Source organism: Misgurnus anguillicaudatus, chromosome 1 (assembly GCF_027580225.2).
Source record: "Misgurnus anguillicaudatus chromosome 1, ASM2758022v2, whole genome shotgun sequence".
NCBI classification, from domain to species: domain Eukaryota; kingdom Metazoa; phylum Chordata; class Actinopteri; order Cypriniformes; family Cobitidae; genus Misgurnus; species Misgurnus anguillicaudatus.
In genome coordinates this window covers 1,463,430-1,479,684 of record NC_073337.2, presented here as the reverse complement: position 1 = coordinate 1,479,684, position 16,255 = coordinate 1,463,430, and the positions used below count along the sequence as shown (strand labels likewise).

Below are 16,255 nucleotides of genomic sequence, written 5' to 3'. Positions count from 1 at the left end.
CTCTGTATATTAATCTGGTTTAATCAAGGTTTGTTGAACGAAACAATTACACACTTTACAGCTTTAACTATGGGCAATAACAACTTTTTACCTTGTAGATCACCTTTGAAAAAGCAGATTTATTGCTGTTGTTTTTTATGTATTTTTTTAATGCTACCTTACGTCTTCTCTCTGTCCCGTTCTATGTGTGTTTGTTTACTCAGAGACCTGTGCAGTAAATAACGGTGGTTGCGATCGCACCTGTAAAGACACCGCCACCGGGGTGCGCTGCAGCTGTCCGGTGGGCTTTACCCTTCAACCCGACGGCAAAACCTGTAAAGGTCAGTGTGCGTGCTGTTTGTGTGCGACTGATCTGTTTAAAATCACAAGGTACACATCTCTTCTGTTTGTCTCCCTCTGCAAGCTTCTGAATGTCAGGGAGCAATTTGAGATTTCCTGTATTTAGACTTCAAGGCTCGGATTAAATTGGAGACAGATTATTAGATGAATTCTTCTTCTCAAAATGGTCAAGTATCACCGGGTGTGTGTGTGTGCCCTCTAATGGGTGGATGGGTAGGGGCGTGTGATCCCACGCCAAGACCCGACCAGCTTCGCGTCAGCGTGTCCTGTCGTGTGGAATGGGTTGATGATGGTCGTGTTGTTGTTGCTTTGGCTGCGAAGCATTTCTTCCGAAATTCCAGCTTTGACGTCAATGACCGGGGGTTTCAAAGTGGGGCTGCCGCGAAGCGATCTTGGCACAGGGTGATGGTGGGTTCTCTCCAAACAAACACAGTCAAGAACTCTCTGACCGTACCGTGGTCCAGTAGACCTGCAGTCTGAAGTCTCCAAGATTAGTCACTTCCTGTGCTGCCTAAATTTGATAGTCAATGGATGGGTATGGTGGATTTACATTGACACCCTAACGTTGAAGGCGTGGCACCTGATGCTCACTCAAAAAGAATGAGTTTGAATTTGCTCATTTTTTTTGATATTCCTTAGTGGTTGCCATAGTGATGAGGCATGGTCATGTGACCGTTTCTTCAAAAAGGAAAAGAATGTAGCATGTATGTGCGCAGAACAGTGCAGACGGCCCTGTCTGCACCATACAGCAAGACGCCTCTGCAAACCAACCACTGTTTGAATAGTGAGGCTGTCATACAAAACCTGAGCTATACACTCACACACACATAAATATATACACACACACACCGAGAGAGCGCCATCCTGAGGTAAGCACAGAGTTATGCTACATGGCTACCCTATTAAAGACCCTATGGAATCAAAACTCAAGGTTTTTTTTGAGCTTTTGGTATGATTATGGTAGCCATAGAGATACATATAGTTTGTGATGCTCCATAACATAGACAGAATTTGCATTTAGAAGATCTCTTAAGTCCCCAAAAACATTTTATGACATCAGCTTCTCATAAGGCTGTGAGGTAAACTAAACGATATTGGCTGTTTTAAAAGGGGAAGAGTCACACAATGTCCCGCCCTAACTTCCTGTTTCAGTGGAAATTACATCAATTTAGTGGGAATTTTCTTTGTTGAACAAGAACCGACAAGCGCATGACATCAAAATACAGCAAGAAGGTTCAGGAGTGGACTGCTCTGTATGCTTTCCAATTGGCTCTTGCGGTAATAAATTGTTTATCAAATTGCAGACCTTGAAATTTTATGAGTTGGTCAAATTTAAAATATTGCAAATTATGTGGAGAGTGAAAAATAATATGGTGCCAATACACATTCAAAATAAATTTAAGTTAATTATAGATAGTAAAAATAGAAGAAAAGGCAACTTTTGTGTACCATATTCACGTACCTCAAAAAAACAGAAAGGGTTTATGGTAATTGGGATCAATTTATGGAACTCTTTGGATAATGAGGAAAGATCATGCTATACGATTGTTCAATTTAAAAAATATATATATAAAAAAGGTATTTCGAAAATATGAAGAAAGTGAAATATAAGAATCAATTTTTGATAAATATGGAATTGTTAATTATATACATGTGAAGTAAAATTGCACTTTGATATAGAGAATGGGAGCAATACGAGCTATATATTCTGTGCTAGACTAGATATTTGGGAAAAGGGGCATGAATTTATAAGACGATGTCTTCCTCATGCTCCTATTCAGCATTGGAAGATATTATTTAGTTGTGTAGGAGATTATTTTGTGTTTGTAACAATATCATGGCTGAATAAAAGAATTTGATCGATTGATTGATTTTGATGTCATGCGCTTGTTGGTCTGCTGTATGAAGTCGAACTCACTCGTCACCGTAGTTTTTGGAATGATTTATCGCAAACAACAAATTTACACTTTAAGCCCAATTTATAGTTGTGCGTAAGATATACACCTTAGGTTATCCGTAGCCTCTCTGTAACTCTGCCTAGCCTGACGTGCACCTTGCCAAATTTTTAACAGCACGTCAGTTCTACGCGGACCGAAAGCACTGTGATTGGTCCACTTAAAAACTGCGTCATAGGTATTTCCGTTTCGCGACGGTGAGAACAAAGATGGGCCAAGCTAAGGAGTGATTTAACTCCAACATAAGTCGCTGTTTATTTACTTCCATCACTGCTGGTCTTCTCAAAACATATACAGCAAGCTGTTGTTTCTTCTTCGTTTGTGGGTTAAACTTGTCAAGCTGCTTCTTCATTGGTCGTGCTGCTACTGTGGTAACATGCGTGGATACTGCCTACCACCGGTCTGCATTAGTGATGCGTGGGTCAGCGTTTTTTCAACCCGCGTGTCCCACTTTGATGAAAATTTGGCCCGCACCACTGTATCTATTTTTACAACCCGCACCGCCCCGCACCCGCGACAATTAAAATAGACATACTAAGTGTTTGTAATGTAAATAAAAAAAGGCTTTATTTCAGCCTAAAAGTGCTTGGAAACCGCCATTAGATTACATCGCCCTGTAAACTGGCAACAACAAAAAAGAATGAACCAGAAACCAGAGATAGGATAATGATAAACATTTTTAACATTTACAAAGCAGCATTTGTATTATATATTCACAAATTCCCTACCTTAATTTCTACGTCTTTCATCTTTTATGTCTCCGTTTTGTTGTTGTGGCTGGCAGCGGGAGCTACTTAGCACTTCCGTGACGTGAGGCCAAAGGTTTGGGGATATCAAGTTATTGTATGTTGCGCAAGTTACGTTGCCACGTAGGCCTACATAATTTAACCTTATCGAAGAACCTAATAAAATATGAAAATATATATTCCCAAATATTTAATATATGCTACAGGGAATTAGACCCAATATACATGTTTTTTATCATGTTTTTAATGACCCGCCCCGCAATAAAGTTACAGTTTCTTTACCCGCCCCAACCCGACAGTGCCCCCAGGTTACGAGACAACCCGCGCATCACTAGTCTTGCATGTGTGTTTGCACGTCGACGCAGACAACGACGCAGAAGTATATATGAAAACTGATTCGTTACCTACGCCGTCACGGCTATGCCGTAGGATGTACACCCAACTATAATGGGCCCTTAAGTCGCATAACATCAGTTGACAGAAACGCTGTCATTTTGCAATAGCTTTTTGTCGACATTTAGAAAAGTCGGATACATGTCATATAAGAGGCGACATTGTTATTCTAGAGAATGTTGTATTAGGTAAAAATTTGTATACAGTCCAGGTACATTTTAAATGCTTATTTTGTCAAGTTAAAGGGGTACATACTACTAATAAACTAAGCTAACTGACTAATAGCAACTAAAAACAATTCCCGTTTTATTGGTTTTAAAAAACAAAGACCACATTAACAACGTTTGCCAGTTGCCATTATTATGACTTGGTCTAGCCTCTTGATATAAACCAACGGGGTACTTTATATCTTTATGGCACTTTAACAATACAGTCAATGATACTTACACTTGCATACTGTAAAATTTTAAGTTTAATTGTTTCACTTATACTGTAAAACTGTGTATTTTTATTTATTATTTATCTTAGTTGTCCTTTAGTGTATATTAATTTATATTTTACAAAATAAGGTACATGAATTATAATTACTTCTTACATGTAAACATGACGGCTTTGGAGGGCTGCTGCTATGTTTTCATGTCTGTGTGTTTTGTCGGCATGAGGTGTTATGTCGATCTCTGCGCATGTACTCTAAGATGGATGTTGGTCTGGTTTGGCAGTGACCCGCCCTAATAATTAGGCCCGCCCGAGGGGTTCGCCTTCATAAATCCAGGCTTCAGATCTGCTCAGTGACACGCCATTTATCACACACACGCACACATTCGCACACATACTTTTGCGGTCAATTATCACAGGTGTGCTGTGCCAGCGACCGTTAATTACTACCTGTTAGCGAACTCTGTAAAAATAGCCATTTATCAAGTTGTGTGGCGAATAACAACGCAGATGCAGAGCTAAGCATCTCGCTAAAGCACCTGATATTAGTCTCCGACTGTGAATGTTTAGTTAGGTAGCAAGTGTGCGTGAATAGTTTATGAAGCGCCCATCTGATCGTCCGTTCAATAGAAACATACGAGCTGATGGTCAGACACCTCTGATGTCAAGCTGATTGGTTGGTGCTTAGACACGCCCCTTAAATGATTTATAGATTTCAGCAGTGACCGCCCACTATTAATTTTCACTGTAGGCATTTCAGAAAATGTTTCAATAGTATGTTTGTTCTCCAGGAATTAAAACCCTTAACCCTTAACCTTAACCTAATTTGTACGGATGGGTCAGTAAATATGCTCAGCCGATATCCAATCAGATGAGTATTTCTGTATCCATAAAAGATTGCATACTGTATTTGCTCTCTCCAGTAGAGACTTTTTTTGTGGACTAAACATTATTTCTTTAACAGACAGTTTAACTGATAGTAAACGGGTTAGATTAAAGGTAGCTGCAGATGAAAGAGCAATAATAATAGGTGTTTAGTCTTCCTATGTAATTGGGATTTAAGTATGACACATAGCAGAAAATACCCTGCTTTTACATAATATACCAGGCGACTCTAAACCAATACCAACTTTCAACGCAGACTAAACAAAAAATCACATCATGTAGACATTTAATGTTTTATTATAAGTGCGTCTGGGTGTGTGTAAATGTAAAACTGATTACAGTGCCCCCCCATCTGATCTCATTCGGTGCAATCCTCGTCTGTCTTGCTTTGGTATGACGAAATTTCTTTGTAAACTATTTATGGCATGTTTAAATCGCCTGGATTTGATAAAAGGATTTTTGTCAGTGATGACAGATAGGATAGCCTGATCTGTGTGATGACAGCCCCTAGCTTGATGGCACACAGAAAGACAGCATGAGAGAAAGACAGATGACCGTGAGAGAAGGAAAGAAAGAGAGAGGTGTGGGTTAGGATAGAGTGATTGAAATGACTGTGAACAGCTTCCAGATGTTTGATTAGAAGGTGTGTGTGCTTGGTGTCATCTCAGAAATGAATTATGGGATGGAGGAGTCTTGTTGTGTGTGTGTTGCTGTGGTTGACAGTCCAGTCGATGGGCACCACGGGCACGTCTCCGCTGGCCTGGATGCTTGCGTGCTTGAGATTGAAATGATTTGAAATGGGAGTTCTGCATTTGCTCAAGACCAAGTAGTTAGTTGAATTTGTTGTTGTGTGATTTTAACACAAATTTGTGAACCTGCCAGTGAAATCCAGGCTAATAATCTAATTTTAAGATGGGACAGAAAATCTATTTGTATTAATGTAAGTCAAGAGCACATCAGCTAGGCGGCATCACCTCGGATGACACCGGGCCCAGCGGACCCCCAGCACTCTGAAGAGTTTTAGAGGCCGAAACCACGCTGGTTTTTCCTGGCGGCTCTGGACAGGCAGCGGTGGTGTTATTACGCGGCGAAATCCCTTTATGAACAAAACAAATAAAACAGGCCTTTTAAATCTCCAAAAAATACACTGGAGTGCTCAAGAGCGCATTTCTCAGAGATTAGCTCTCCCGAGGTGTGCAGATCTGTGAAAACGTTCCTTTTGTTTCAAACTAGATCCTGCGGCTCTGTACAAACTTATTTGGAGAGGTTCGTGTTTCCACAAATGTAGTCGTTTTAATTACTTTTTTCTCTAAATATTTGCTAAGGCTACATACATCTCTGAGTACAGACGTTCACTCGGAAGCCCCTGGAGGTTTTGCATTCTTAATATCAGCCTTCAGCACAGACCCTGAGTGACAATGAGATCTTTCTTTCTTTTTGTCTGTCTGTATGTCTGTCTGTATTTCTGTTATCTGTATGTGTGTTTGTTTGTCTATTGTTATATTTATCATTCTCTATTTTCTTTCTATTTACCCATCTGCCTTTTTTCTTTCTGTATATCTGATCTGTCTGTGTCTGCCATCTATCTGTCTGTGTCTGTCATCTATCTGTCTTTCTGTCTGTCTGTCTTTGTCTGTCATCTATTTGTCTGTCTGTCTGTCTGTCTGTCTGTCTGTCTCTCTGTGTCTGTCATCTATCTGTCTGTCTGTCTGTGTCTGTCATTTATCTGTCTGTTTGCCTGTCTGCCAGACAGTCACTGTAATCTATCTGTCTGTCTGTCTGTCTCTGTCATCTATCAGTCTGTCTCTGTCATCTATCTATCTGTCTGTCTGTCTGTCTTTCTGTCTATCTGTCTGTCTGTCATCTATTTGTCTGTCTGTCTCTGTCATCTATCTATCTATCTATCTATCTATCTGTCTGTCTGTCTGTCTGTCTGTCATCTATTTGTATGTCTGTCTCTGTCATCTATTTGTCTGTCTGTCTCTGTCATCTATTTGTCTGTCTGTCTGTCTGTCCTGCTTTCTGTCTGCCATCTGTCTGTCTGTCTGTCTGTCTGTGTCTGTCATCTATCAGTCTGTCTGTCTGTCTGTCTGTCTGTGTGTCTGTCTCTGTCTGTCGGTCTGTCTGTCTGTCTGTCTGTCTGTCTGTCATCTGTCTGTCTGTCTGTCTGTCTGTGTCTGTCATCTGTCTGTCATCTATTTGTCTGTCTGTCTGTCTGTCTGTCTGTCTGTCATCTATCTGTCTGTCTCTGTCATCTATTTGTCTGTCTGTCTGTCTGTCCTGCTTTCTGTCTGTCTGTCTGTCTGTCTGTCTGTCTGTCTGTCTGTCTGTCTGTCTGTCTGTCTGTCTGCCTGTCTGTCTGTCTGTGTCTGTCATCTATCAGTCTGTCTGTCTGTCTGTCTGTCTGTCTGTCTCTGTCTGTCGGTCTGTCTGTCTGTCTGTCTGTCTGTCTGTCATCTATCTGTCTGTCTGTCTGTGTCTGTCATCTATTTGTCTGTCTGTCTGTCTGTCTGTCTGTCTGTCTGTCTGTCATCTATCTGTCTGTCTGTCAGTCTGTGTCTGTAATGTATCTGTCTGTCTCTGTCACCTATCTGTCTGTCTGTCTGTCATCTATTTGTCTGTCTGTCTGTCTGTTCAATTCAATTCAATTCAATTTTATTTATATATCGCTTTTCACAATTGTTAATTGTTGCAAAGCAGCTTTACATGAGTAAATGTAGGGAAGAACACAGAAAATCAATAGATAATATAAGCAGTAGAATATTGCAGCTAAGGTTAAACCGTACAAGCGAGCGTAGTAATAATGTAACGTATACAGTTAAGTGCTAAGTTAAGCCAAAGTTGGCTGACTGTCCCGGGGCCGAAAAATCCCCTAGGAGAAAACCCAGTGGGAAAAACTCCTAGAAGGACACAAACCCTTATATATATATATATATATAAAACGGTAGGGATAGGAGGCGGGTAAGCGGATTAAACTGGTTCAGCCGGTGGTCGCGTATCGTCTGGGCATCACGTTGAAGGACGGTCAGCAGATCAGTGGTGTGATGACCTTCACAGCAACAGGAACTGGGTCTGTTTGTCTCATTGTCCTCGGGGTCGAGGATGAGACAGGGAGAGAAAAACAGAATTCTATTAGCGTAGGGGCCGTTCACATGTAAAGCAAGTGTCATACAGTATTGTGGTTTAAAGTTCGCTCGGTTCCAGACTGGCTACCTATTGCGGCAATAGTATATTACCCATATAAGGTCTGTGTCTGTCCTGCTTTCTGTCTGCCATCTGTCTGTCTGTCTGTCATCTATCTGTCTTTCTATCTATCTATCTATCTATCTTTTATCTGTTTGTCTGTCTATCATTCTCTATTTTTCATATATAACTGTCTGTCTGTTTTTCTTTGTGACTTTTTTCTGTCTACCTGTCTGTCTATCGTTCCATAATTGTATCTATAATTCTTTCTTTCTGTCTATCTACCTGTCTGTCTACCTGTCTGTTTTTTTCTATTGTTCTACTTTTCTATGTATTATTCTTACTTTTCCATCTGTCTGTATTTATCGTTTTGTCTATCAGTCTTTATTTTCTATCTTTCTGTCTGTCTGAATGCCTATTTATCTATCTGTCTATAGTTCTATCTATCATTCTCTATTTTCTATTTATCTACCGTGTTTCCTTTATCTTTCTTTCTTTTTTTTATTTTTTATTTTTTTTATTTTTGTTTTTTATTTTGCAAACAGAAAAATACAATATTTACAGATGAAAAAAAAAATACAAGTACAAAGACCAACAAAACACATAACATAACAGCCAGTAGTGTGTGTGTGTGTGTGTGTGTGTGTGTGTGTGTGTGTGTGTGTGTGTGTGTGTGTAACTATAATAGATATGACAGTTGAAATTGTTGAATAAAGGAGCAGAAGTATAACAGACATAATTAGGAGTAAATAAATAAATAAATAAACAAAATGGATAAGGAAAGTGATAATAGCAATAATAACAATAATAATAATAATAATAGTATCAATATTAATAATAATGAAAAATCTATTAATATGAAATGGCAGATAGTAGTAATAGAAATAATAAACAAATTAATTAATAAATATACAAATTTCATCTGGACTTAGAGGGAGGATCAGGAAGAGGATTATGAATAATAGTAGAGATAATAACAATAGTAATATTTAAAAAAAAAAAAATAATAATCAAAATAATAGTAATATTGATACATCCAATAGTAGTAATGATAATAGTAGTTATAATATATGATAATAGTAATAATAATATTAATAATAGTAATCATGATAATATTTGATAAGGATATTAATAATGATATATTAATGATAATATTAATACAGATATTAATAATAAGGTGTTATAAAACTGCCTCTGACCCCCCTCATGGCTATGGCATAGGTTAGATCCCCACCACTGTCATGTTACAACGAGCCATCAAGGTGAGGTGCTGCGGGGCCCAGGGACCCAAAATCCATCCCCAGGCCGACCCATACACATGCCCCGTCTTCCCTGTCTATGTTGTTGTTGTTTTTTTTTCCTTTCATTATTATGTTCAAGCATTTGTTTGTGTCAACTAGAGTGCAATGCATTAAAAAAGCAAGGCGTGCAGCATGTAACCAACTTCTTTCTTTCTTTTAATAGAGGCAGTAATTAGCATTAGTAATCAACTGATAAATCTGAATGCTGTGTTTACTCCCAAACTCTTTCAACGTTGATTAATCCTTTCAGCCTGTCCGCTCTTTCCCTGGCAGTTTTTTTTATCATTTACAGATGTGAAAATGTTTAATGTATTTACTCAAACTCAAAGCTTATTTAGTGCCATTAAACTTCATTATGTGGAATCTCATTAGCCCCCTGCTTCGCTCAGGAGCCACTAAAATAAAGTGTGCACGCTTGCATGTGTTTTGTGTGTGTGTGTTTTAGGGAAGTACAAATGTTTAATCACTGTTGAATATTCCATTATGTCATTTTCTCTGTAACGAATCTGCACACTACTGAATTATTTATCACGATGCATACTCTAGTGCTGATACAGAGATTTAAAGACAAAATATATTTGTCATAATCAGCTGGTATGATGATAACCCATTGGTTGCTCTGATTATGTGTGTGTTATGGAAACATCTTAACAGAAATGATCCATAGTGTCACATTTGACAGGTAGACAGGAAATAAACTGACAGAGTTGATAAAGCACTTCCTGTAGGTGACCTCATATGACAAGCTCACACTTGCTTTAATCACCCTGTAGACTTCTGCTGCTGGCTTACAGGTTACTGAATCATCATCATCTTCTCAAATGAAAGCAAGAGAACATTTAGATTTTTGTCCCAAAATGAAATTTGTTTAAAAACTTTATACCGCTGATATATACACTGTAATCCTTGCTAGTAGTCTCAGACCAGAAGTCTTTATTTTCATAGGATGCCGCAGGTCTCTGTTGTATTTGTGCATTGCATGAATTAAACAGAGTTTGTGATTTGCATGAAACCATAATCTCTGTATGATTCACAGGTTTATGTAAATGTGTGCATGTTAGGCTCTTTTTGTAATGGTGACGCCCATGTTCTGTTAGCTTGTATATCTGTGGTCTAAAGCCCAGTGGAAACTTTCTGTTCAACATCAGTTCAGTTAATATTAGAGAAAACCATGAGCCAACGTGTGTTTGTCTACTTAAATAACTGCAAAGGAAACCCCAAACTTCGCCACATACACACACATGCACACACAGTTTCCTACACATTTGTTGACGGGATAAGCTTTTATAAGGTTTGTGGGGGCTTGCCAGGGTTGGCTGATATATTTAAGATGATGTTGTGTGACTGTGTGCATGTCTGTTTCAGTGAGTATAAGAAAAACTGTTTATAAATCCAAAAAGCTGTTTATGAGAATACTGTTTCAGCCTTGTTCTACACATTCGCCAACATCATCTCTTCTCTTGCTTACTCTGTCTCTCTCTCTCTCTCTCTCTCTTTTGTGCAGACATCGATGAGTGTTTGGAGAATAATGGAGGTTGTGATCATTTCTGCCGAAACACAGTTGGGAGTTTCGAGTGCAGCTGTCAGAAAGGATTCAAACTGCTCACCAATGAGCGCACCTGTCAAGGTTTGGGATTCGTTTGATTGACACCTTTAAAAACAAACCATTTGTTAGGGATCTATGCTAACCCTACTGAAAAATCCAGCTAAGAACAGCATAAGCTGGTGAGCTGGTTTTAGCTGGTCTCCCAGCTTGGTTTTAGCTGGTTTTGCTAGTGTAGCAAGCTGGTCTAGCTGTGATTTGGTCACTTTTTAAGCTGGTCTAGCCGGAAGACCAGCTGGCCCACCAGCATGACCAGCTTTGCAGGCTGCGAGGACCAGCATAAACCACCTTAAACTAGCTAAAACCAGCTACCAGCTTATGCTGGTTTTAGCTGGATTTTTTTGTAGGGAACATTGTTAAGTTTTAAGGCTGTTTACATGGATCTTTCAGACAGTTCAGGATTCATCCAAAACAAATCAATTCTGTCATTTACTCACCTGTATGTCAATTTTAAACATGACTTGCTTTCATAGAAGACAAAAACAAGATGGGGATCTGTCGTTGTCAAACTTCATTTTATGAAGTGTCCATGTAGGCTACACTTTCAGAAAAAAGGTACAAAGTTTTCAAAAAGTACACTTTTGTACCTGATTGGTACCTCAAATGTACATAGCTGTACCAAAATGGTACATATTATTAGGACCTTTTTCAAAGGTACCATCCCAGTGACAACTTTTCTACCTTTTAAGTGTAGTGCATATAAGTGTGCTTATAATTAAAGGTTTTTTGGCTTTTACTATGAATATTTATAGGCTTAACTTGCTTTATCTACAGTATAAACTAGTGTGTACAAAATTCACCTTTAGAAGGTGTTTTTATCACTACAGTAAACATTAACCAAACTTAAAGATACAACTTGTAGAATCCGCCACTAGATGGCCCACGATCAAAACAAAAACAATGACGTAGATTAATGACGCTCTGAAGCAGTGTTGAATGATAGGATTGTTTGTCTTTAACTCAACCACTGATGGCCATCAATCAGACGGGAACGAGAAATCATGTTAACGGATGAGCTAATTAAGTTTTATAAATGTTGCGTTTGATGACATGGTTTTATTTCATTATGTAAGGTTTCATGTAATGTTCAAAACTAAATTGTTAGTCATAGATGTTACAGTATTAGTCCAATTCGATAGTGTGTTAACACAGCACAGAATGAAGTGTTCAGATTAACAAACTTAGCATAAACAAGTGCGTAGCCCGAAAGGCGCTATACACTATAGAACTTTAAAGGGGCCAAAAATCTGTTGATTTTATAATAATAATAATAATTGTCTAAGCTCCTGGGAGACAAAAAATCGGGTCAACTTCAGGCATCAAGAGAAGAGGTAGAGAAGCACCTCTTAAGCATGCACAGTGTTCCAGGAAGGGGCACCGAACTTGAGATTGGAGAGATGGGCTCAGCACTGGGACCCAATGGGATCCCATACAAAGTGTACAAGCAATGTGAGCAGCTGAGGAGGAGACTCTGGAAGTTGTTGAAGGCGGTGTGGAGGAGGAATCATCTTCCAGATGAGTGGCTCATTGCAGAGGGGTGTTTTATCCCCAAAGAGGAAAACTCATCGAGCATAAAGCAGTTCCGTACCAACTCCCTTCTGAATGTGGAGGGCAAGATATTCTTTGGAATATTAGCAAGCAGACTTACCACCTTTCTGCTGAGTAATAAGTATATAGACACCTCAGTACAAAAGGGGGGAGTCCCAGGAGTTCCAGGGTGTATCGAGCATACAAGCGTATCTCAAAGATAATTGATGATGCAAAGCACAACCACAGAGATCTTGCAGTCTTGTGGCTTGATATATCCAATGCATACAGAACTGTGCCTCACAAGCTGGTTGATCTCACACTAAATGCATACCATGTCCCAGGGAAGATCCAGCACCTCTTACAGGATTACAGGATTACATGTGGGGGAAATGTTTTAAAAACATTCATGTGGAAAATTAGAGCAGCCGAACACATATATGTTTGAGCCACAAAAGATTCTGGGTGCTAAAGATGAAACACATAAATGACTATACGTATAGTAAAGTAGAAACAAAACTTTAAACTCGTCATGACTAAATTACCATAAACAACACAGTAAGCGCGCATCAGAATCTAAACTGTGGCTGGTAAGTCCTTATCAATAACTTTGTATATTTCTATTGTGCTTGTGAGGTTGCTCTTACATACACGTAACGTTACATACCACAGTTATATGATAATTTTTTTAATCACAGTCTCTCTGCAAATCCAGCATCGACTTCTTTACAAATGAATCTGTGGTACACAAAGTAAACAAACACTCCCCACGCGAGCTGGAACTTCTTCAAAAACAAACTTTAACCACGCATTCCTAATGTTATGTTCAGAGCCTCAGAGTTAAGGTTATCCAGCCTACGTGTTCTTCCCAGATGTTTCTTCCACAACTGAAGACTCTGTTTCCATGGTTACTCATTACAGATCACTGCATCAAAATAAAACAATTATTTAAATGTAATTTTGGTTACATTTGGCAATCTTTAAAGACATGTTTACTGATTGTTGAGACACTACATGGTTTGCTTTGCCCCTGGCCCACACGTGTGTCACGCGAAGCTCTGGGCGGGGCTACAAAAGTGGTCGTTGTGGGGAGGTGTTTCAATTCTACTCTGACGTCATATTTTGGCACATTCCTGAATAGACCATTTTCCTGGCTTGGTGCCAAAAACTGTTATATTTCAGTAGCATGGACGTTTTCAGTTCTGAAACTTGCAGTATGTTTATTTAAGTATGATGACCTCTTATATAACAAATTATCAAGTTAAAATTGATTGTTTGATTTACCGTTCCTTTAAGGCTTAATATAATTTAAACAGATGAATTACAAAAAAATTCTCCCCCCTCACAAATGTCATGAAGATTATTTTCTACTGTAAAGTTGGACATTTTAACATGGTGGTCTATGGGAATTGACTCCCTTTTGGAGCAAGCCTCTAGCAGCCAGTCAATGAATTGCTGTTTAAGTCACTTCCATATTGGCTTTATCAGAGAGTTCAGAAGGTTGGCCCTCGTGTAAACTAAACGCTATTGGTTTTTTAAGAAGGGGAGGAGCCAATCAATATGTCCGCCCTATCTTCGCATTTCAGCGCATCCACCAAAGCTTTGCATTTCAAAGTACTAAACTACATAAAAGTACCACAAACATTGTTCATACAATTCATGCACTTTTATGTTGATGCCATAAAAGAGGTTTGTATGAACAGAGACAAAATTCATTGTTTTCTGAAAATATCTAATTTCAGTAATGAAAATTTTAAGCTAAGAAATGTGTAAATAATTCACCCTATAACACCATTTGTAACAACTACAGCCAGTGGCAATTCAGGGACACTTTCTAGCACTGAAAAGGAGTGCAAAGAAAAACCATCCCAGACATTTTCGTCAAAAGCACCTCTAGCTGTCCCTGCTGTTTGTAACGCTGTGTAAAATGTGTATTTCCATTTAGTGAAGTTTACTGGAGGTGAATAGCAGCGGATTCCTGAAGCGTGTCATGGCACGACAAACACAATTATTTTATTAAGCTACACCAAACCACCACACCACCCTATTCCTGGCTATTGGTTGTGTAGGGTGTGTTTACAGTATTTAAACTGACTGGGAAGTGTTGGTTGAGTAGCATTTAGGCTGCGTGGCTTGGCTGTGCCAGCTGTCACATTTAAAATTGACATGACCTTCTTTCTGTGTCTTGATTCGTATATTATTCATTAAATTAAATGATTCATTGACCTTTCTAAAGGGTAGCATCCCAGTGACAGTTTTTGTACTATTTTTTGGTGGTCAGTAGCATCTTGAGGTCATTTTAACTTTAAACCACGGCCGCAAAACTGGAAATGTAATTGTTAAATAAAAGCACTTTTGTGTTTGTAAAACCGCACATTTGTCTGTTGCAGATATCGACGAGTGTTCCTTTGAGAGGACGTGCGATCACATTTGCATCAACTATCCGGGAAGCTTCGAGTGTGTGTGTCACAAAGGTTACAGTCTCTATGGGTTTACACACTGCGGAGGTGAGTTTAAAACAGGCTCTTCAAATATAAAACGAGAATAATTTACAAATACAAGAAGTGTCATGGCCTTCGGTGCTTCTGAATAGATTAAACTCATCTGTGTGTTTGTGTCAGATATTGACGAGTGCAGTATAAATGAAGGGAGCTGTGAACACGGCTGTGTGAACACGCAGGGCAGCTACGAGTGTCTGTGTCCTCCTGGAAAAAAACTCCACTGGAACAAGAAAGACTGTGTCGAGGCGGTAAAATGCCTTTCGAATGGGAAGCCGGCACCTCGTGCGCAGCTCAGCTGTACCAAGACGGGAGGAGGGGAGGTGTGCGCCCTGTCCTGTCCGTCAAACGCCCTCTTCCTGGCAGGTTGGTACCTCGCACTGCATCATTTCTGTTTTATTTGTTTTATAATTTAATCATTGTAGTTTGATGCCATTATCTCCATGTCAGGCCACTGTATTAAGTATTCATATGAATAAAATTTCTTTCACATTAAAGGTGTAGCGGAGGATTTTCTCAAATTTTAGAAAAAAACCGCCTTATCCACTTTTTTAAAAAATGCAATTGCGCAACACTCCTGATTGACAACTAGGAGGACCAATAGTCTTGATGATCCACCCGGAAAAAGAAAATCCTCCGCAATACCTTTAATTGATCCAAGTGACTACACTGTCAAAAATGCTCCCTAGCTGTCACTGAGGCAGTACTCAATCAAAAAGTTCACCTTTGTACCTAAAGAGTGCATATTAGTACTTAAAATGTACAACATAGCTCAGAGGTACCTATTGATATCAAATCTATACATAGTTGTGCCTAAATATTTGGGCCTTTTTAAAGGGTACTGCCCCAGTGACAGAATGGGATAATTTTTTCACAAAAAAAAATCTGAAAGCTATACAATAAATTGTTTTTGGCCTCTGGCCCCCTCTAGTGTTGTAAACCCTACATAACATACGGTAGTTTGCTGGTCTGATACATTTTGTGCTATACTGGGTCTCCAACCTTTTTGTAAGCAAGGGCTACCACAATGGACAAAACAATCTGAAGGGTTACTTCTTTTTTATATAGTCTACTACTCAAAAATAATATAAAATATAAAATATGTAATAAATAAATATTAAAATTAAGGCTATTAATGGAATGTGCTTTGGCGGGCAACTCACAGACTCCATGCAAGGACACCTGGTGCCCGTCATCTGGTAACACTTTATAATAAGCAGTGTTGGGTGTAACTAGTTTCACCTACACTATTCATCCCTCTTCTAACTATAGTTCAAATATAAATGGATACAAATGTCTAAATATGCGAGAAAAACCAGCACAATTATGACAAAAAAATAACATTTTTATATGTGACACAGTCTGTAAAAACCCTAAAGTCTCAAAATCA

At 38.9% G+C, this 16,255-nt stretch overlaps 1 protein-coding gene across 2 annotated transcripts in view; it reads left to right on the top strand.

Annotated features, from left to right (window-relative positions):
• scube1 (signal peptide, CUB domain, EGF-like 1) overlaps positions 1-16,255 on the top strand; it is a 101,456-nt gene that overhangs the window by 67,627 nt on the left and 17,574 nt on the right. For both annotated transcript variants that reach the window (XM_055190661.2, XM_055190662.2), the window contains 4 exons: positions 204-320; positions 10,742-10,864; positions 14,758-14,874; positions 14,989-15,231. In XM_055190661.2, coding sequence (XP_055046636.2) covers positions 204-320; positions 10,742-10,864; positions 14,758-14,874; positions 14,989-15,231 — 600 coding nt within the window. The remainder of the gene's footprint in view (positions 1-203; positions 321-10,741; positions 10,865-14,757; positions 14,875-14,988; positions 15,232-16,255) is intronic.